Genomic DNA, 23,335 nt, shown 5'->3' with positions numbered 1-23,335 from the left:
AATGCTCTTATTGTCCTACTTTCTGTTGGACGGCTAGCCATAGCCCTGGTGGTTTGGGACCAGGGCAGGAGCACCTGCATAATCCGCCTGCAGGGGGCGGTGTATGTGGCGGGAAGAACAAGAGGCCAGGACTTCCAAAGACTGAAGCTCATTTTTTGTCTCATTACTTCTTGAACTGTGACTATGCTCAAACTTAACCTTTCTGGCCCTTGGTTTTCTTTTTTATTTATTTTTTATACTTTTTTTTTTTTTTTTTTGACACAGAGAGACAGCTAGAGAGGGAACACAAGCAGGGGGATTGGGAGAGGGAGAAGCAGGCTCCTGGCTGAGCAAGGAGCCCGATGTGGGGCTCGATCCCAGGACCCCGGGATCATGACCTGAGCCGAAGGCAGACACTTAATGACTGAGCCACCCAGGCACCCCTGACGCTCGGTTTTCTTATCTCTGAAAAGAAGATATCTGTTTCATGGAGTTTTGTGAGGAATGCATGTGAAAAAAAGACGTAAAGACCTAGCACAGGGGCGCCTGGGTGGCTCAGTTGGTTAAGCGACTGCCTTCGGCTCAGGTCATGATCCTGGAGTCCCGGGATCGAGTCCCACATCGGGCTCCCTGCTCGGCAGGGAGTCTGCTTCTCCCTCTGACCCTCCCCCCTCTCATGCTCTCTCTCTCTCAAATAAATAAATAAAATCTTAAAAAAAAAAAAAAGACCTAGCACAGTGTTTGGTACTAAATTTTCGTTTTCCTTCCTTTCTCTCCCCCTCTTTGAAAAGTTCATATAAATTATGAGGAGTTTTAATGCAGTACAGTCTTGCCCAGGCAGAGTACAGAGATGTAGTTAAAAAAATCTTTCATGACACTCACTCAGAAAGATATCTGCGCCCCCATGTTCCTAGCAGCATTATTTATAATAGCCAAGGCATGGGAACAACCTAAGTGTCCATTGACAGGTAAATGGATAAAGAATTTGGTGTGTGTGTGTGTGTGTGTAAAAATGGAACGTTATCCAGCCATTAAAAAACACACACAAAGAAATCCTTTCATCTATGACAACATGGATGGACCTTGAGGGTATTATGCTAAGTGAAGTAAGTCAGAGAAAGACACATACTGTATGATCTCACTTACATGTGGAATCTAAAAAAACAAAAACAGGGGCGCCTGGGTGGCTCAGTTGGTTAAGCTACTGCCTTCGGCTCAGGTCATGATCCTGGAGTCCCGGGATCGAGTCCCGCATCGGGCTCCCTGCTCAGCAGGGGGTCTGCTTCTCCCTCTGACCCTCCCCCCTCTCATGTGCTCTCTCTCTCATTCTCTCTGTCTCAAATAAATAAATAAAATCTTTAAAAAAAAAAATAAAATAAAAAATAAAAAAATAAAAAAACAAAACAAAAAGCCCAAAGTCCTAGAAAAAGATAACAGATTTGTGGTTACCAGAGGCAGGGTGTGGGGGGGAAGGGAATTGGGGAAAAGTGGTCAAGGGTACAAACTTCCAGTTACAAGATAAATAAATACTAGCAATGTAATGTACAGCATGATGACTGTAATTAACACTGCTATATATGTATGAAAGTTATTAAGAGTAAATCCTAAGGGTTCTGAAAGAAAAAATTTCTTTCTTTCCTTTCTCTCTTTATTTATCTATGTGAGATGATGGATGCTAACTGAACTTACTGTAGTAATCACTTCACAGTATATGTAAGCCAAACCATTATGCTCTATACCTTAAACTTACACAGTGATATATGGCAATTATTTCTCAATAAAACTGGAAAAAAATATTTCATGGAAAAGAGAACAAGAGAAATGGTCATTGAATTTGGCCAAAAAGAAATTGGGTAGGGCTGTCTAAGAAAAAAAATATATATATATTTTAAAGATTTTATTTATTTGAGAGAGAGAGAAAGACAGCGAGAGAGGGAACACAAGCAGGGGGAGTGGGAGAGGGAGAAGCAGGCTCCCCGCGGAGCAGGGAGCCCAATGCGGGGCTTGATCCCAGGACCCTGGGATCATGACCCGAGCCGAAGGCAGACGCTCAACGACTGAGCCACCCAGGCGCCCCGAAAAAAATTTTTTATTATCTTTGGAGATTGCAAAAGGAATGAGATGGGTTGATATGCAAACATTTGGGTATTTAGCCCTTTACTGATCAAGAGAAGGACAATTAGGAGTGAATTTTCTTTTTTTTTTTTTTTTATGATTTTTACTTATTTATTTGACACAGAGAGAGACAGCGAGAGAGGGAACACAAGCAGGGGAAGTGGGAGAGGGAGAAGCAGGCTTCCCGCCGAGCAGGGAGCCCGATGAGAGGCTCCATCCCAGGACCCTGGGATCATGACCTGAGCTGAAGGCAGACCCTTAAGGACTGAGCCACCCAGGCACCCCAGGAGTGAATTTTCTTAATGATGCCTCCCTCCTTTCCCAGCACTCTCATTGTCTGCCCTCTCAATAAACCCTCCATCCATCGTCTTCCTTCTCTCCAGTCTTGGAAGATTAGGAACCTATCTGCATCCTGGATCCTCCTACACCATTTCACTCCCCGCTTTAGAAATTATGTCTCTTGGGGCACCTGGGTGGCTCAGTCGTTAAGCATCTGCCTTTGGCTCAGGTCATGGTTCCAGGGTCTTGAGATCGAGTCCCGCATCGGGCTCCCTGCTCAGCCGGGAGCCTGCTTCTCCCTCTCCCACTCCCCTTGCTTGTGTCCCTCTCTCGCTGTGTCTCTCTCTGTCAAATAAATAAACAAAATCTTAAAAAAAAAAAAAAAAAAGAAATCACGTCTCTTCTGTTATCACCTTTTTCTTCTGCACCAATCTTGTCTTTTCTATGGAAATATTAATATGGGGGTTTAAATGGTGGGAAGATAACCACTCAGGCTAACTTGAGGGTAAGTCTTCATTATAAGGATATGCTGAAACATAGCCAGGAAAACAATCGGAATAGCCACATGTTTGGTCTGTTTCTCTGTGTTGGGAGAATAAATCCACATCTTTCAGATGCCATCTCTTGATTCATCTGCTGTATATACACATGAAAGGGACTTGATAGGGAGGTGGTATAAAGTAGTAAAAGCACCAGCTGTGGATTCAGACTGCTTGAGTTTATATGCAGCCTTCACCATTTTCTAGCTTTGCTACCCTGGGCAGGTTATTTGAGCGCCCTTGAGCCTGTTTTCAATCCTCTGTATCACGGAGATGATAAGAGCACCTGTCCTCTACGGCAGTTTTCAGAATGAGATAATGTAAATACAATACACAGTGTCTGACATGTAGAGGCTTCCCCAGTAGGTGTTAGCTCTCATTGTTGTCATTGTCATCACCATTTATCATCATCCTCTTTTCTCGGGGCGATTTACCACTTTCTAATAGGGAACGCTCCTGTTTGGTAGAGTTCCTCATCAGGCTTGCTCAGAGGCACACCCGGTGACTGCAGAGATTACAGTGGGAAAGCCATGACACTAGAAATGTCCTTGGTAGAAACCAGTGAGTTCCCTGCCAAGGGCTTTATGTTGCTGATCTTAGAATCCCTAGGACTCAGTACAGGGCCCAGTATATAGGGCTTTGTAAGTGAAAGTTGGTCAAATAAGTTTGAGTGCATGGATTCAAAACCTCTCTCTTTGTATGTAAACCTGTTTTGGAAACTCTTTTTCCTTGTATACTCTACAAAAAGGAGATGTGTGATCAGAAAGGTGCTTTCTTAAACCAAACATTTTGTTCCATTTGACCCTGGGGGTATAACTGATCTTAAATAATACCTATAGCTCTCTGATTACTAATAAAGTGAATTATATTTTAGGCTTTTAGTTCTTTTAGTAAACAGTTTGATTCAATTATCTCTAGATAGATAGAGCCCTTCCTTCTACTTTGATAAGCCAAGGATAAGAAATTCAGATAAATTTTCTTGGGAGCAAGTAATTTAAGTGTAATCAGACCTCCTAACTAATATTTCTTTTTTTAAATGTGGACAACTGAATTTAGTGAACAAACATAATGGTGGGACTATAGAAACTAGGCATTTTGCAGATATAACTTTTAGGTTTTTTTGGGGGGGGGATGCATACAAAAGTTGTACCCATGTTAATGACATCCTGACTAATGTCTTTCTTAATTTTCATTTTGTATTTTTGTCTTTAACCAAGGGATCTTTAGAAATATTTTTGTGCTAAACTTTATAAGGGCTTGGAAGTTATATATTTTTGTTATTTTTTGTGATCAAAGAATATGATCTATATGATACCAATTTTTGTTAAAATTTTATTCATAAACTAGTATGTGATAATTTTTGCAAATTCCATGAGTTTTTATAGCTCAAACTTGTGAATTGTACAATTCCAATGTTCTGTATTCTGCCTTTTCCCCCAATGGTTTGCTCTGTCAGTTGCTGAGAAAGATACATTAAAATATGCATTATAGCGGCGCCTGGGTGTCTCAGTCGGTTAAGCATCTGCCTTCGGCTCAGGTCATGATCCCAGGGTCCTGGGATCGAGTCCCACATCAGGCTCCCTGCTCAGCAGGAAGCCTGTTTCTCCCACTCCCACTCCACCTGCTTGTGTTCCCTCTCTCGCTATGTCTCTATCAAATAAATAAATAAAATCTTTAAAAAAATGCATTATAATAATGTATTTGTCAATTTATCTTTTTCTTTTAGTCACTTTTTGCTGTTATGTTTGTAGGCTGTGTTTTCTTGTTTTGTTGTTTTGATGTTTATGGGTTTAGAATTATTTATCTTCCTTTTATAATCTGATGAGGTCTTAATAATGATTTATGCCCTTTAAAGTTTATATTGTCTGATATTGATAGCGTAACTGATTTATTTGGTTAATTTTTGCCTGCAATCTTTTTCTATCCCTTTATTTTCAGTTTTCTATGTGTTAGATGTATCCCTTACAACTAGTCAATGTCTAGCTAAAAAAATGTGATCTCCGAGTTGCTCTTGATAAATTTAGTCTATTTATGTTTATTGTGATCACTGATATCTGAATTCATTTCTGTCATCTTATTTTAGGATTTTAACAATTTCATCATATATTTTCTTTTTTTCCTTTTTGGAATTGATCCCATTTTCTTGTTTTATTTTACCTCTTCTGCTAGTTTGGAAGTCATACATTCTGTTTCAATTCTTTTAGTGACAGTTCTATTTTAGCATGCATTCTTGATTAATTTGAGAATTCATGCCACTCTCTCTAATAGATATTTCTCTTTCCAAATAAAGATTCTTCGAAAGTTCCAGCCAAAATTATTCACCTCTCATCTTGTTATTATCCAGTATTTGGTTTTACTTTATTTCTGTACCTCCAAAAATTAATTATTATTTTATTCATTCTGTGTTTATTAGGTTTCCTCTCATGTTTACCAATTTATTTTCTTGCCATTGCATATTGAATTTCATTGCTTCTCTTGGGTTCATTTTTCTTCATTCCAAATAACACAGTAGTTATTTCAAAAGGGCTGTGAGTGATATATCTTTTTAATCTTTGCTTAACTCAAATGTCTTTAATTTATCCTCCTCTTGAATGATAGTTCAGCTGGGAATATAATTCTAAATTAAAGGTTTCTCCCTCACCACACCATCTTAAAGACATTATCCCATTGTGTTTCTGACCCATAAACCTACAGTAACTAAAACATATTGATACCAGCACAGGAGTTAAAAAAAAAAAAAGTGTATACACACACACTCCATATACATATACACACACACATACACACACGTGTATATATATATATATATATATATATATATATATATATATATGAAACAGAAGAGAAAATCCAGAAGAAGATACTTTTTCAACACAGAGCTTGAACTCACCACCCTGAGATCAAGACCTGAGCTGAGATCAAGAGTTGGACACTTAACTGACTGAGCCACCCAGGTGCCCCCAGAAGAAGATACTTTTTTTTAAAAAAATATTTTATTTATTTATTTGACAGAGAGAGACAAAGCGAGAGAGGGAACACAAGCAGGGGAAGTGGGAGAGGGAGAAGCAGGCCTCCCGCTGAGCAGGGAGCCCGATGTGGGGCTCGATCCCAGGACCCTGGGATCCTGACCTGAGCCCAAGGCAGATGCTTAACGACTGAGCCACCCAGGTGCCCCAAGAAGATACTTTTATATATATTTATTAAATGACAAGGCATTGTATAAAAATCAGTGGGAAAAGCTTGTGCAATAAATGCTACTGGGAAAATTATTCATCTATTTGAAGAACATAACATGAAATATTCATATGACATGATACAAACACACGTAAAATTCCAAATAGATTTGAACCACAAAAGTGCTTAAAGAAGATACAAGAAAATATTTGTATAATCTTGATGTGAAACAAAAGACAGGTTTGACTGTGTACTAAACTTTCTTAGGACAATAGATACCATGAGTAAAGTTAAAAGATATATAATAAGACAAATACGGCACATAATAAAAGTTATCTATAGTTACTAGATAAACCTCATAGGTTATTAGGCAGGAAAAGGGCAAAAGAAATAAACAGGCGATATACAAGTAAAAGAAATACAAAGTATGGCAATTATATTAGTCAACCTTGCTACTAATTAAAAGAATACAAAGTAAAATGAGATTGTTTAGTCACTTGTCAGATTAGCAAAGATTAGAAATGACTTTTATTGCCCAATGGTGTTATGAGAAAATAAGAAGCCCCTTAAAGTATTGTTTGTATTATAAATTTTAAAATAGTTTTAGAGGGTTACCTGTTAATATGTATCAAAATTTTAAGTGTGTATATGCCTTGGTTCAGCAACTTGACTTCTTGAGTTTATTTTAGGGAATGAATTAGATGTGTGTACAAAGATGCATTTTCACTGTACTATGAATACTAGCAAAGAAATTAGGACTACCCTAGATTTCCATTGACAGGGGACACTAGATAAAGTGATGCTATCTTCATAAAACAGAATACTGCATAGCTTTTTAAATTGTATGATGATACATTTTTAATAAAAATAAAAAAGTTAAAAATAGTGTATATATACTGTGATCCAAATTTTGCATATGAAATATGGAAAAGTAAAAAGCATTAAAACTGAAAGAATTTGGGGCGCCTGGGTGGCTCAGTCGTTAGGCATCTGCCTTCGGCTTAGGTTATGATCTCAGGGACCTGGGATCGAGCCCCACATCGGGCTCTCTGTTCAGCAGGGAGCCTGCTTCTCCCTCTCCCTCTCCCCCTGCTTGTGTTCCCTCTCTCGCTGTGTCTCTCTCTGTCAAATAAATAAATAAATAAATAAATAATTTAAAAAAAAACTGAATTTATGCCAAAATTTGTACTCTTCTATATTTTTCAGATTTTTAAGAAAATTATTGCTTGAAATGTATTTATTTGTACAAATATGTAAAAAGAATACATATGTCTGTGTAAACACACATACATGCACATGAACATTTTAAGAATATATTTTAAGAGTATATTATTTGATAACTATTTGTAAATATCAATGTTCGGTTCCTAACTTTTCCCCATGTTTTGTCTGAAGAAAATTCCTAATTCTGTGGTTTGGAAACCGAGGTATGTCAGCACTCTTTAAAAGAAAATAGATTTAGTATCCATAGGTAATCTTGAAATGGAGTCCTAAGGTCATTTGGGCTACTGTCCCTAAAAAGTCATATTTTGATTTTGTTAAAATAGACGCAAATGTAATAATCTTTGGTACTGGCCCCACAGGTTCCAGGAAATAAGTTGGGCTTCTGTTGGCAGATACGCTGTGAGGATAGACTCAGGTCATTACCTCACACTTGCCCTGGAGGCTCAGGGAACTTGAACGCTGGGTTGGGGAAGCCACGGGTAAGTACTGTGTTATCATCTCTCTGGTTTAGGCTCCCGGAGAGAAAGGTGTGGGTACCGTGTTATGCGAAGGCAGAAAAGTTCAGATGAGCAGCTGCACTGCCTGAGCAAAGCCACGAAAAATGGTGGACCCGTGACCCGAGTGAAGGAGCTGCTGCTGAGCGCCCTGAGCCCGGAGCAGCTGGTGCTCACGCTACTGGAGGCGGAGCCGCCCCACGTGCTCGTGAGCCGCCCCAGCACGCCCTTCACCGAGGCCTCCATGATGATGTCCTTGACCAAGCTGGCCGACAAGGAGCTGGTGCACATGATTGGCTGGGCCAAGAAAATTCCAGGTAGAGCTTTCTGGATCTTAGCTTTTCATTTATGGTAGAAAGGCCTGCCCCTAACATTTATAGGGCAAGAGTACAAAATGGAGGTCCACAGATGATGTCTGGTTGTGTAACAATTTGACAGCTTGATTTATAATCTTTAAATGAGATATGTTCTTTCTTACTATCTTGACATACATGCCTTTAGCATGTCTTAGAAGGTCTGGCTTCAATTTAGAGTTCTTGGACTCTTCTGAGTTCTCTACTGGACACGCGAATGCAAGAAGAATGGTATTTGGTGAGACTCCTTCCATGGCTACCTCTCTTCTTTTCCCACCCCAGAACCATCCCACAGGGCCTTGTCCACACCCTATCCTCTGTGGCCACATCTTCTATGCACACGAGCCTGTTGGACACCTCTCATGCTGAGATGTGGTCTGAGAGGGTAGACCCAAGAAAAAAACCCACCCAGACTCTAGAAGTGGGCCAAAAGTGACCATTTGGGCAAGAAATTCTAGGGTCAGGCCAGTTTGTAATATATACCTGAAATACTGCATTGTGCTAAAATTACCACCTCGTTATCATTTGAATCGGTGTTTCTGTGACAGTGAATCTAGAATTCTAACACAGAATGGCAAGCAGCCCAACCTCCTGAAAGGGTTCCTTCATGTGCATATTTACGGTCATCTAAGAATGAGGTCTCTCTCCAGGTTCTAAACCCCTAGGGACAGTTCCCATGGCCTGGAGGCTGCAACCGCTTTAGACGAAGTATAAAGCCTGGAAACTGCTGAGAAGCTGGGTGAGGAGGAGTTGGGGGTGAGGAGCTGTGGGACTCCAGGCCTGGTGTAATAGTATTTCTTGGGTCATTCATTGGCTTGGGCCCATTCCCTCTGAGCTTCCTGCGGATCTTCTGGTTTCTAGTTTTGTTTTGATAGTCTAGATCTTCACCTTAGCCAGAATCATGTTATTTTCTCTGCTCTTTTCATAGGAGACAATACTGAGGCATCTTCCTCTAGCTGTTGCGCTGCATGTATGCCAAACACTGGTGTTCAGGACGCCATGTGGAGAGTGGTGGTGAAATTAATGATCATTGAAGGCCATGCAGCTTCTTTGTGCCATAACAAAACTGAATTCTTGAGCTGCATTAGTCCTTCGTTAAGCCTGGTGTTTTAAACAAATTTTCAGAAAATTTAGGCATCGTCTAAAGGTGTGATTTTCTTTCCTCTCTCGGCAGGTAGTCATTTTCCAAAATTAAAAAAAGAAAAAGTAAAATATCACCTAGCCTTGACCTTGTTGGATAGCTGCAAATATAAGAAGCCTAATCTCCTATGGGCAGGCTTATTGTCTGTAACTGCAAGGGAGATTGGAACGCATACAGTGTTAGGACAGGGTGTGACTTTGGAGAAGGACTGAGCCATCTTTCATTTGTGACTCCCTCCATTCAGTTCTCCTTTGTGCCTGTCGGCGTTATATTGCTCACACTCATGTGCTTCCTGTGCCATGGTCTCCTCATCTGTAAAATGAGGATGCTGAGAGAGGCTGCCTGCAGGGCCTTGTCAGAGGGTAGGCCTTGTTACTCCCATTTTTTCTGTAAGATAATCGACTTAAAAGGAGACTGAGTAACTAGCTAGGATGGGGCTGAGCCGGGATCGTAACTGGAGTCCACTGCACTCCTGGGCTATGTGTTTGGTTAGTTTTTATATTACACTGCCTTCTCTTTTTATCATGGTTTGTGGAGGAAGCACCAGTGATCTCTGCTTTGCTTTTAAAGTGCTCACCTCCCTAGAGATTACCTGTTTCTTTCTGATATTTGGACCAATCCATGCTGTTAGGTTATCAGGCTATTGGGACCTGCTTCGATTGTTACATTTGCTTTTCAGGATAGAAGAGCCTAGAGACAGTGCTCCTAATCAGAAGAATGATTCTAACACTGAAATTTTAAGCAATCGGAGATATCTTTCATTTGAAGCCTTGACTTTCTGCAGGGGGCTGGTGCTGTTCTCTCTGCATGTCCCGGACTCCCAGCTCCCCCATCCCATCCCTCCACCCCTCCCAGCCCCTCTTGTGAACTGGGCCAGACAGGCAGCCTCTGGCTGGCAGCCGACTATTATCTTTCTCAGCAGTGCAGAGGAATTTTTAAAATATGACTGAAAATGATCTGTTCTAGCTTTCTGTTCTTCCCTAGCATTTGTCTGGGGAGCTGTAAGCCCAAGTTAATAGTCCTTTACAAACCTTAAAAGGAATATGGTCATCTCTAGAAGGCATCCAAGGCTGGACATTGTGAGTTACGTACTCTGAGTTCAAAATTTCCTTCCTTAGGTCAGCATTTAACCACATTTTTAAAATATTGAGTGTTTCCCTATATTGCTTGTGTTTTCATAGCTTGTTAGAACTTGCTCTTCTGTTTTCACAGAAACAGGGAGTTGAGGAGCAGAGTGGATATGTCTCACGGCCTCTTGCTTTCCCTAGGCTTTGTGGAGCTCAGTCTCTACGACCAAGTGCGCCTCTTGGAGAGCTGCTGGATGGAGGTGCTGATGGTGGGGCTGATGTGGCGCTCCATTGACCACCCGGGCAAGCTCATCTTTGCTCCAGACCTCGTTCTGGACAGGTGAGAAAAAAATACATCGTGTTTCTTCTCTGACCTGTTTGAGTCCTGGGTGCCACAATTAAAATCTCACACCTAAAAGGGCAATTAAGAGGATGATAATGTCATGAGCTCCTACCCCAGGTCAAGAGCTGGAGAAGGAGAGCATGGGTCCTAGGATTCAGTGTCCTGTGACTCATTCTGACCTGTGGTGGGGCAGCATTTACAGGCCAAGCCATAGCAGGGCCTATATCTTGCAGAATATGTGGCTACTAACTGTACAAGTCAACTTAGATTTTTCTGCATTAAAAATTCCATTTTCAGTTTATAATTTTAAATTGCCCTGCTGTTTGGTTTCCACTTTATAGGGACCATGTCTATCTCTGTCTAGAAAGGTGATAGAATTCTTACAAATCTGCTAAGTTTCTTTTAACGCGCTTTGACTCTAACTGCATATACTCTATAGCATTGTTGACAATAGCAGTGGAAAGAATGGTTATTAAAACCAAATGAAAGGTAATGGAAATTGGGGAAGGATAGTACCAAAGCCATCACTCGATTTCATTTTGTTTCCTTTTAAAGATGGCACAGAAAAGGAACCTATTTTTTTTTTTTTTTTTTTTTTTTAAGATTTTACCTATTCATTTGAGACACAGAGATAGAGAGCATGAGCAGGGGAAGAGGCAGAGGCAGAGGGAGAAGCAGGCTCCCCGCCGAGCCAGGAGCAGGACGTGGGGCTCGATCCCAGGACCCCAGGACCATGACCCGAGCTGAAGACAGATGCTTAACCATCTGAGCCACCCAGGCGCCCCAAAAGGAACCCATTTTTAATCGATTCAGGTGAACTCTTCATGGAGGAAGAGCTAGAATATACAACACTCAAAATTTTAGTACAAAAAATAGAACACTTTCTTGTTACATATTTGAGCAGGTTGAAAATCTCGATGGAAATTGATTTCCATGTTCCTTATTTTGAAACAGTTCTAAAGTAGAATGTTCAGTCACATTGGACTCTGTGCACAGAGTAGAAGGATGCCATTATACGGATGGAGAGCATCTGCGCCCAACCCTTGGTATTACTTCTTTGGATCATCAGAAGACCCCTGTGCACATATTACACAGATAAAAAGTGATACCCCCAAGATTTTAGCACCCATTCTGCCTGTTGTCCTGGATGACAACATTGACAAAGAGCACTGTTCTAAGTAACAGAGGTATTTTGGTGGAGAACAGAGCCTTTGGCAAGAGCTGGAGCTTGGGCTGTGGCAGGAGCAAGCCCAGGTGTTGAACCATGGAAGAAGGTTCTGGAAGTCCAGACCCTTCAGTAGCAATCAAAATAGCCAAGCTATTGCCTATATGCTAGGCACCATCTTATGCACTTGATGTGTTAACTCATTTCATTTTCTTAACAGCCCTTAATGAGTAAGCGCCATTATTATCCCTATTCTTCAAATGTGGAAATGGGGGGAGGGTTAGGTAATTTGCTGGCAGTTACAGAGCAGTAAATGCTGGAGCTGGATGCTGGGGCTGGCTGTGAAGTCCGTGTTCTTAAATATAACAGTAGTTACCTGTATAACAGGACATGCTGTTCCACTTGGTGTTCAAATGAAGCCACACACACATAAATATACACATGTAATTCTCCTAGAAGTTAGTGCTAGGAAGAAGTTTCATCCCTTGATTAGTCATTACATTTGCAGACACTGGGATTAAGTTATTTTACTTTTTGTGTTGATTTCTAAATTGATGTCACATTTAATGTTTATGTTCAGTGACTGGTTTTTAGTAGAATTAACTCTCCCCTTTGTTTGGGTTCTTTAATTCCTGTAAATGTAAGTTACTGTAAATGGACACACATCCTGGACAAATTTTAGGCCTACCTTTTGGTTAAGTAATAGAAGAAAAAAAAAGTAATTTTTCTTACAAATTATTTTAATAGACTCACAGTACTTTTTAAAGATTTTATTTGTTTGTTTATTTATTTGAGAGAGAGAGAGAGCAGGGGGAGGAGCAGAGGGAGTGGGACCAGGAGACTCCATGCTGAGTGTGGAGCCTGACATGAGGCCTGATCCCATGATTCTGAGATCACGACCTGAGCCAAAATCAAGAGTTGGATGCTTCACTGACTGAGCCACCCAGGCTCCCCTCACATTACTTTTTATAAATATTTGAAAGTATCGTGTTGTACTGCATACAAATCTAGTATATCTGAGTATAGGAGAGGAGTCTCTGGAACTGTAAATGCCTTCACATTGAGCTGGCATTTTTGATAGCACCTATCATGGTTATTTTTTGTCGCAATCTCTAGTATTGCCAACACATAAACTTTGTGATGTCTAGAATTTCAAGTCTAAGATAATTCAGTTCCTTCATGCATGATGAGTACTGTTTTATGTAAACGCGTGTTTCTGGAGGGGTTGTCTATTCAAAAATGCTCTAAATGTTCTTTATTCAGAAAGTCAGAGATTACACATCATAAAGAAGTACTAGGAGATTTTTCTGCAACATGAATAAATAATTTGCACAGTGTTTGAAAATCGCTGTCTTTTGGCAGATTGTCCTATGAGAGTTCCTTCCAGTGGTGGTGTGACAGGACAAGCTGGTGAATACAACCAAATGAGCTCAGCTGTACAGCCTGAGACAGTAATTGCTGTTGTCCCTCATTCTTGTTGAGGCTTCTGTGGCGAGAAGACTTGAACCAGTTCAGGATGAGAGGAAAACCCGGTTACCTCAGCTTATTGCTAAACAAGGTGGTTCTCTCAGTAATCACTAGAGTTACAAATTCATGTGGAGATCTACCACAGAATCTGGGCTTCTGCTCGCTTAAAAAAATCATATATGCGGGGCGCCTGGGTGGCTCAGTCGTTAAGCGTCTGCCTTCGGCTCAGGTCATGATCCCAGGGTCCTGGGATCGAGCCCCGCATCGGGCTCCCTGCTCCGCGGGAAGCCTGCTTCTCCCTCTCCCACTCCCCCTGCTTGTGTTCCCTCTCTCGCTGTGTCTCTCTCTGTCAAATAAATAAATAAAATCTTTAAAAAAAAAATCATATACGCTAAGACATTGATGTCCTTGGCATCAATAGGAAACTGTCTAATGTTACATATTAAAAAGTCAGAGGGAGTTTGGATCCGGGTGTGGACCCCATTGTGGACGTTTATGGAATTCCCTGGAATCGTATTGTGAATGTACTGAGTTTGCTTTCACGTTAGCTATTTGTGCATTGAATTTCAAGATTCCCAAAGAATTTTCACTTTAAAATATCCCTTTTTGTATGTAGGTAATTTCCACATCAGTTTAATATTTAAGTCCTCTCCGCGTGTTAAGCCTGGAGCCCCCGCACCCTAGTGTCCCCCTCCCCACCGGAAGTGAACTGTGGTCTACATACGCCCACGTGTGTGCCCCTAGCGCGTATGTATGTAGGCACAAAATAGGGCACCCAAAGCGGTGTCCACTCATTCAACATTTTGTCCTTGGTATCAAACAGAAGCTTTTCCTTTTATAAAGGAGTGGTTATCACATAATAAGACATTCCACATGTACTTAACTAATTTTATTTTTGCTTAGCCCTAGTTTATGGACAAATGCCGCGCAAAAGTTAAGCTTCTGGGAGTGGGTTGGTTTGATTATAGATTGTTTCGATATTTTAACATTGAAATCATGTGTCCTCTCTCTTTAATTAAAATCTTTTAATCTTATCCTAATTTCTTACTCCTAATTCAGTTTCATTCCGTAGTTATGAAATAAGTGTAATAGATCTCATTAATGTGTTATTTAAACTCTTTTCAGGCAGAACTTTATTAGGGTGTCATTTATGAGGTATTGTACCTTATTTCCTATATTTTTCATTTCTTTCCTAAAAAAATATATTTGGTTTCTCTAGCCTTTGAAGTGAGTAAAAATATTCTAACCATGCCAACCCTTGAATGAAGTGGTTGGCTATCACACCTCTGGTAAAAGCAATCAGACTTCGTTCTTTAGAATTAGTTTAGAGATTCACTTTTTCCATGAGGTACGCATGTTCTGATTATTGTGAGTTAGAGCATTTCTCAGGGCTTAGGATGCTCTAGAATATAAACTCTCCCTCCATTTTTGAAATATGAATTTACATTTAAAATGGCATGCATTTCAAGGAGGAAATGCTACTAATTTCAATACGCAGGGATGTGTTTTTTGGTACAAGTGGCAACCTCTGCAAAATAGGGTTGATTTCAGATGAATCCTCTTATACTATTTGGGGAGCAGGGTGTGTGCGTGCGTGTGCGTGCGTGTGCGTGCATGTGTGTACATGTGCACCTACATGTTCATGACCCCACCTCTGACTGAGTCTCACAGAAAAGTAAAGAGCCAAACTATTAAACAATCAATGCAGGACTTGGTGGGCTTTTGATTTTTGTCCCCAGAGATACTTTATTTTTTTTTTTTTTTAAGATTTTATTTTTAAGTGATCTCTATACCCACTGTGGGGCTCAAACTTACAGCCCTGAGATCAAGTCGCATGCTCTACGGATTGAGTCAGCCAGGTGCCCCCCCGACCCCAAGATATTTTAGAACCAGCTTTTCTCGGTGTCAGATGTCCTCAAGCCCAACAATGACAATTTTCAGTAATTAATTGTCCCCAAGCACAGTGATTTGATTATGCGGCATGGGGGGCATTTGGTGCACAGGTATTTCTTGTGCATCTGCTATGTGCACAGCATACGTTGTCCTCACTGGGCACTTGCCACAGGCTGCCTGGGACAGCCCGGAGCAGAGGAGGTGGGGAGGACAGGACTTGAGGAAGGTTGGCGGTTTCCTATGGGTTTCGGCACCCCTCGCCCAGGGCTCTGATTTTCCAAGGTAGCCTTTCTCTGTGAGTGACTTCCAGGGGGCATTGGTGTTTTATCACTTAACCTGTGCATTTTCAGAAAGCCTCAGGTGGTTGCAGAAGTTACCAGTTTTGTTTGGAACTCACAATTTTCTTGCTGGTAGCTTTGTGTAGGTGAGTCTGAGATGGGGGCGTTGAATGCTATGGGACACAGGGTCCTGGCAAGCTGCTGCCCTCACAGAGAACCCGGTGGGAAAGGGTGCACCAGCATCGTGGTTCCCACTGGTGTCCGCTGGGTTCCACAGAGACCCTTTCCCCAGCCGCCACCATCACTAGAAATGTCCTGGCTTGGGGCTGGGGGAAGGAAGGAGTGGAGCAGCCAGTTCTCTAAAGATCTCAGGTCCCCTTCAGGGGCTGCGGGGGAGACTAAAGATGAAACTGGCAGACGCCCACTGCTGCCAGGCTCTCCTTCATCCTGCACTGCAGGTGTTGAGACGCAAATGAGTTTCAAGGCAAAATCATCCAACTGCTTGTCAAGGGCTTCCAAGGACTACGACTGATGACAATAGAAGTTTTTTGGGGGAGCAGTGAGGCAGAATAATGTGTGTCTGGCTGGAGTGAATTGAAGCTGGTATTTTCTAAATACAGTTCAAGTAATTTCCTTCAAAAGTATGCATAAAAATTCATTTCTGTGAGTGTTCAAAAGAATTTTGATTATATGGTTCAAAGTTTGTCTAAAACTTTTGCTTAAAAATAATCTTTGGCAAGTCAAAAATGTTCATGTCTCCCTTTCTACCTTCCTTTCCTCGTTCTAATCCGTCTCCTCTAATTGTGATTTCTTGGTGTATCAGACTAGCTTTTTTTCTTTTTTTAAAGATTTTATTTATTTATCTGACAGAGAGAGACACAGCGAGAGAGAGGGAATACAAGCAGGGGGAGCGGGAGAGGGAGAAGCAGGCTTCCCGCCGAGCAGGGAGCCGGATGCGGGGCTCAATCCCAGGACCCTGGGATCATGACCTGAGCCGAAGGCGGAATCTTAATGACTGAGCCACCCAGGCGCCCCCAGACTAGCTTTTTTTCAAGTTATGTTAAATGTCTCTTAGTTGCCTCACCAGTTTCTAAATGACCACCGGGGAGTGAGTTAAGCCATAGATGTGAAGGTTGTTTCTTCTTAGGGCATTTGCTTCGGTAAACATTCAGTCTTCCTCATTAGCACTTCAGAGTCTTCTGATGGGAACATGGAATGTCTCATTTTAGCAATATGTGTCATAACTCTGGCTGGTTGGCTGAAATGGTTTAGATCGAAAATAATCAACAGAAATGGTATTCTGTTAAAGAAAACATTTGGTGAGCAGGTAGAAGGGAAGTGTATTTCCAATGCACATTTTTGCCTAAATAGTATTTATTCAAATGTTTGCTTTTGGAATTTAGGGAAAGTTCCCTGTCCTCTTTATATGAAGATAATCCTAATAATTTTGTGTCACTGGAGGTGCTTTCATTACCATTTTGTTAAAAGATGTACAAGATGAAATTTGAGATTAACAAGAAAATATTCCTTATTACTTTTGATGGTTGCCTAGTGCTGCATGTTTCTTAAATTTCCAAATGAACTTTTGTAGGGATGAGGGGAAATGCGTAGAAGGAATTCTGGAAATCTTCGACATGCTCTTGGCAACAACTTCAAGGTTCCGTGAGTTAAAACTCCAACACAAAGAGTATCTCTGTGTCAAGGCCATGGTCCTCCTCAACTCCAGTAAGTAGCCACACAGCTGGGCTGTGTTTTATGGGGGAGAGTTGCTGTTTCTAGAACTGGCATAGAATGAAGAACAGCACTGAACTTATTTTACTTAAGAAGGGGAAATGGCTTTCTTTCTGACTTCTGTTTCATTTTATAGGGATTTAAAGTGCAGTTAACTTTTGGTAACTTGAAAATAAATTATTCACTGACTGAATTTCTGGAAGTAATTTAAAAAGCGGCTCAAGCCACTTTGCTGGAAAAGAAAAAAAATGAACTTTAGAATACTTACTTTGCAGCCTTTGTTCATCGTTTATACAGGCATGGTTGACGTGCATTTATATTTACTGCTTTGCTTTTTCAGACTCATTCATTCATTGATTTCATTTATTCATTTGGTAAAGACATTGAAGATACAGTCCTGCCTTCCAGTAGTTCATAGTGTAGGGAGGAAGAGGGACAAATCATTGAAAAGAATGATCAGTGGTCTAATAGACTATGTACAGAGGACTGTGGGAAAGCAGCAGAGACGCTGGAGTGGTTGCAGAAGGAAACGGTGTTGGAGCGCGTCTTCAGGGATGGGCATACATTATGCAGACGGTGCGGGAGAAGAGCAGAGGGAGGTGTGCATGGTCGAGGAGGGCCGTGCCATGCCAGAGATTACACTGCACACCTGGGCCGAGAACCACCCCTCAGGGCACCGAGCAGCCTAGAAGAGGTGCAGGCGGGGGAGCGTCATGGACAGATAGGTGTTCCATCAAGGTCACTCTGGCGTCCATGTGGAGGATTGGCTGGAGAGGGGAGAGACAGAGGCAGGGGCCCGGGACAGTGAGAGCCTGGACTGAAATGCGCAGGACCAGGGAGGAAGGGCCGGACCCGAACGAAACACAGGGCTTGGAGGTGGGAAATGAGGGAGACGTCGACGATACAAGTGAGTGTTGTAGCGTTGCTGCTCTTTTCTTATATATAAGTAATACCTGGTTGTTGTAAACATCCAAACAAGAGAGAAACATATAAGGGAGAAAAAAGTCACCAGGATCCTCCCCTGTGCCTGGGCAAGATGACCACCATAACTTTGGTGACCAATCTTTAACAGCTCTCTGTAGATAGATGGACAGACAGACAGCTCTTGATAGATACAGGTAGGTAGACAGGTAGATAGACACGGGTAGGTAGGTAGGTAGGTAGGTAGATATATGCACACACACATACTTATAGAGAGAGATACCCAGGCACACGCAGGCTTGTATGTGTCATTTTACATAAACGGTCTAGCAGCTTATGTTAGAAATTATAAAGACTTTGAAAGAGGCTTGCTTTGATCTCATTACTTGCTTGAACCTTCCACCCCAACACCAAGTAGCTAATCTTGCCGGAGGATAGACTTCATACCTTCTTCTATCTAATAATCTTATAAAATAATACCTCACCTTCAATATCCACAAAGATAAGCTTTCTCCTCCTCCCCCATTTAAAAACTGGGATACATAATATACAAATACTTCTCTGTGTCTTCCTTTTTTACTTTTCAAAATGCTGTGAAATACCTCCAGGTCAACTAGGAGAGATCTAACTCAATCTTTTGAGTGAGGACATTGTCTAAATTGTTCAACCATTTCCTTATTGATGGACCTTTACTTAACCACAGGGTTGGTTTTTTTTTTTTTTTTTTTGACATTATAAACATTGCTGCAATAAATACAATGGTGCTATTTTGTACACATTTCTAAGTTTCTATGTAGCGTTCACACTGTTCAGTTTACTGTCTACCTGGTATTTGGTCCAGCTGCTATCCCCAGTGTTAATTGCTTTGCTTAGCTATTTACCCTTGTTGGTTGATTTCTTTTGAAATGATATGTATATGCAAGTTTTAATCCTCAACTGATGACTTACAGCTAACTTCATTTGGGCATCGTATGGGGCTTTACTACGTAGATTTTATCCAACCTTAGAACTTTCATGTTAGAAACAATAGGAATCTGTGGGATCGTATCATGCTACTTTATTTTAAATCAGACAGAGCAGCAGTTCCTGAGGCTAAAACTCAGTGCAGATCCTGTGGCCACATTTTGGGACCAGTTGACCTCTCCTTCTGTAGCCTATACTTTTCTGTGTGTCTAACACCCCCATGTACTCTTGGACATTGGCACTAGATTTGATGAAGGGGAAAGGGAAACAGTGCTTCTCAAGCTATTTGTGGTGAAGGATCAGGTCTCTCTTTTTTAATTTCCAAATTATTATAGACAGTTACTTTTATAAAATATAATAAAAATAAATTACTAGAAAAAATGAAGTAAAAGTGCAAAATACAAGTGCTAGTTTTTTGTTATTACATTAAATTGATTTAAAATTACTCTGTCAATTGCTGTAAGAGTTTCCCAGTGTCTACGCTCAATCCCTACTTATCTCTGTGGACTGGTACATACCACACTTTGAGTAGCCCTGGTATAGAGCATGGAGATAGATGGCTGGGTCTGGGGTAAGTCTTGACGGAGGGGGGAGGGTGGAACGAAGAAGGCATCTGAAGGTCATGAGAGGTACAGAGACCCTGTAGACAACCTTTGGGTACTGCCCAGTTGGGTTTTAATCTGGCCCTCCCTGCCTGGCAGGACATTTTCCTTAGACCCCATGCACTCTCGACCCCAGCTCAGGAAAACAATTTGTGAATAGAAATGGTCAATTGTTGAGCAAATGAAAATTGTAGGGAAAGCCAAGAAGATTCCTAAATGCTCTGGGACTTCTGGCACCTTCTTGATATTTGTTCCCATTCACCTTTTACAACATAATACAAGGGCCGAGCTTACTTCAGTGATTAAAGTGATGTCCCACTGAGATATTTGAAAGTGATCATGGAAGAAAATCAACTTTTCCTGGTCTCTTTGAACCCACCTACAGACCTTACTTCACATGTGTGCTGCCATTTCTGCCTCTCTTAAAGGGGGATTTGCTTGAAAAGTGCATTTCCACCTTGGCCTCGGAGGATCATCAAATGCTGGATTATGGGCTTCTCTTACTTTCAGAAATAATTTGGAACTCTTTTCTGTACAGCTAAGTGCTCCTTGGAAAGCCATTTGCTTCTTGTTACAACACTTGCAGTATAAAGCCTTCTGTTTGGCAAGGCTCCTTACCGTCAGTTTAGCCTCCGAGACATCATATTGTGTTGTGAAAACTAGAAGCATCATCTGTGCAAATGGGAGAGACTAAGGCTACGGCGTTCCTCCTGCAGCATCTGACAGAACTGCCCGTAGTAAGAGAATTACAGAGGGTGAGTCAGGCATGTGAGGTAATTACCACTTGTGGTGGTAAATTGAGTAGAATTTGTTTACAGTAAATCTCCATTTAGGAAATCTTCTTTTAACAAAGTTCCTTTCTCACTTGGTAGTCAAAACAGTTGTCAAATGGGTTTAGGAAAATGGGATTCTGTTTCTATTGGAAAATTTCCCCTGTCAGGAGAGAGGGGTCTTTTCTGTGCTAGGTTTTAGACATTTGAAGATGTGGGCATTTGTTGTTGTTGTTCTGGATTATTTATAGCATTACATTAAAAATAGGGACAGAATCTACTTTCCCACCTTAAAGAAAAAAAGAAAAACTAGAGAATGTACAAAATAGACATTGGACATTGGACAACAAACCACACAGGACAGCCCCAAGAGAAGGGACACAAAATGAACCCTTTGATCATCCAGTTTACTACGTAGAACCAACTTCCAGGTTCCATAGGGAGAGGTAAGCCAAATAGACACCGGTGGTCTCTCTGCACTGGGAAGACAGAGCTGTGAATTTGGGGAGGCCAACGCAGCTGGGATTTGCAGGGGAGGAGACTACTGGTGACGGAAGAGCTGGACGCAGAGGCTTTGCGGATCTGTAGCAGATGCCCTTCAAGTCTTCAGCTGAGCATTAATCTCATGCTTATAAAGATACTTAACCAAGGACGGCAAAAGAGCCATCAGAAAGGAGCAGGCAGAATAATCCCTAGCATTCACACGGGGCCAGGAATAGTTCATGTTCTCACAGCCAGAGGAAAAACCTTGTAATATACTGGACACTGGGTGTAGTGCCCAGAAAGTAATTGTGTTGGTAGTGAGGTAAACTTAGCCCTAGACTAAAGGCTGCTCTGGTCCTATCGAACGTAACTTAAAAGCAAGCCTGAAGGATCAAACTCACTGTCAAGTAACTTAACTGCATCACAGAACAAAGTTCAAGAATATTTAAAAGAATACAAGAGGGTGCCTGGGTGGCTCAGTTGGTTAAGTGACTGCCTTCGGCTCAGGTCATGATCCTGGAGTCCCTGGATTGAGTCCCACATCGGGCTCCTGCTCGGCAGGGAGTCTGCTTCTCCCTCTCCCGCTCCCCCCTCTTGTGCTTCTCTCTCTCTCTCACTCTCTCTCTCAAATAAATAATAAAATCTTTAAAAAAAAAAAAAAAAAGAATACAAGAATATCCAGTACCCAACCAGGTAAAACTTGCAATGTCTTATAACCAATCAAAAGTTAGCAAGCATGTGGAGAAGCAGAAAACATGACCTATAATGAGGAGAAAAACCAATAAATTAGAAAAGACCCCCAAATGATACAGATGATAGAACTAGTATATAAGAACATTAAAACAATAGTAACGATACTTACTCTAACTACTTTCCATAAGTCTAAGAGGTAGAGGAAAGCATGAGCTGATTTAGGGGAGACCTGGAAAATATGAAACATGCACAAACTGAAATTCAAAATATGAAAATTCTGTCTCCATGAGGTTTATATCTGTCTTATAAGGTGGAAGAGGGACAGTAAAATATCCTTGTGGGTTGCAGCTAAAGCAAAAGTTTGCAGGAAATTTATAGCCCTCGAGGCCCATATTAGAATAAAAGTAAGGTCTCAAATTAATGACTTTAGCTTCCAACCTTAAGAAAACTAGGAAAAGACGAGCAAATGAAACCCCAAGTAAGCAGAAGAAAAGAAATGATAAAGATTAGGGTGGAAATCAATGGAACAGAAAAATGGGGAACAATAGAAATCAAGGAAACCAAAAGCTGATTTTTTTGAGAAAAATAAAACTGATAAGCCTCCAGGTAAACTAGTCAGAATAAAGGAAGACACACATTATTAATATCAGGTTACCTTACTATTCTGAAGATATTAAAAGGAATAAGGAGGTCATACCATGAACAACTATGCCAATACATTTGAATACTTAGATGAAATGGAAAAATTCCTTAAAAGACTAAATTACTGAAGCTCACTCAGGAAGAAATTTAAAAATCCTGTATAGCCATATATTTATTAAAGAAATTGAATTTGCAGTTAAAAATCTTCCCACAAAGAAAACTCCAGGCCCAGATGGTTTTTCTGGGAGAATGCTACCAAACATTTAAGGAATAAATAACCATTTTTTTTACTTTTCTTAAGTTTATTAGTTTTATTTTTAAATTTTAATTCTAGTATAGTTACATACAGTGTTATATTAGTTTCAGGTGCACAGTATAGTGATTCAACACTTCTATACATTACTCAGTGCTCATCAGGACAAGTGCACTCCTTAATTCCCCATCACCTATTTCTCCCATTCCCTCACCCACCTCCCCTCTGGTGGCCATCAGGTGTCTATAGTTAAGAGTCTGTTTCTTGGGTGCCTGGGTGGCTCAGTTGGTTAAGCGACTGCCTTCGGCTCAGGTCATGATCCTGGAGTCCCTGGATCGAGTCCCGCATCGGGCTCCCTGCTCGGCAGGGAGCCTGCTTCTGCCTCTGACCCTCCCCCCTCTCATGTGCTCTCTCTCTCTCATTCTCTCTGTCTCAAATAAATAAATAAAATCTTTATTAAAAAAAAAAGTCTGTTTCTTGGTTTCTCTTTTTCCTTTGTTCATTTGTTATGTTAACTTCCACATATAAATGAAATCATATGGTATTCGTCTTTCTGACTTACTTCGCTTAGCATTATACTTTCTAGCTCCATCTATGTTGGTTGAAATGGCAAGCTTTCATTCTTTTTTATGGCTGAGTAATATTCCATTGTATATGTATACCACACCTTCTTTATCCATTCATCTTTCAGTGGATATGTGGACTGCTTCCATAATTTGGTTATTTGTAAATAATGCTGCAATAAACATAGAGGTGCTCATATCCC

At 41.0% G+C, this 23,335-nt stretch overlaps 1 protein-coding gene across 8 annotated transcripts in view; it reads left to right on the top strand.

Moving 5' to 3' along the window:
• ESR2 (estrogen receptor 2) overlaps window positions 1-23,335 on the top strand; it is an 83,747-nt gene that overhangs the window by 30,864 nt on the left and 29,548 nt on the right. For all 8 annotated transcript variants that reach the window (XR_008508141.1, XR_006795097.1, XM_064571160.1 and 5 more), the window contains exons 5-7: window positions 7,822-8,121; window positions 10,567-10,705; window positions 17,103-17,236. Coding sequence is in view for 6 of the 8 variants with exons in the window: in XM_064571160.1 (XP_064427230.1) it covers window positions 7,822-8,121; window positions 10,567-10,705; window positions 17,103-17,236 (573 nt within the window). In the remaining 2 variants the exon portion in view is untranslated. The remainder of the gene's footprint in view (window positions 1-7,821; window positions 8,122-10,566; window positions 10,706-17,102; window positions 17,237-23,335) is intronic.

The sequence above is a fragment of the Mirounga angustirostris genome, unplaced genomic scaffold (assembly GCF_029215605.1).
Source record: "Mirounga angustirostris isolate CCGP_5_RB_7025 unplaced genomic scaffold, mMirAng1.0.hap1 SCAF_9, whole genome shotgun sequence".
Classification (NCBI taxonomy): domain Eukaryota; kingdom Metazoa; phylum Chordata; class Mammalia; order Carnivora; family Phocidae; genus Mirounga; species Mirounga angustirostris.
This window is presented reverse-complemented; position numbering and strand designations above follow the sequence as displayed.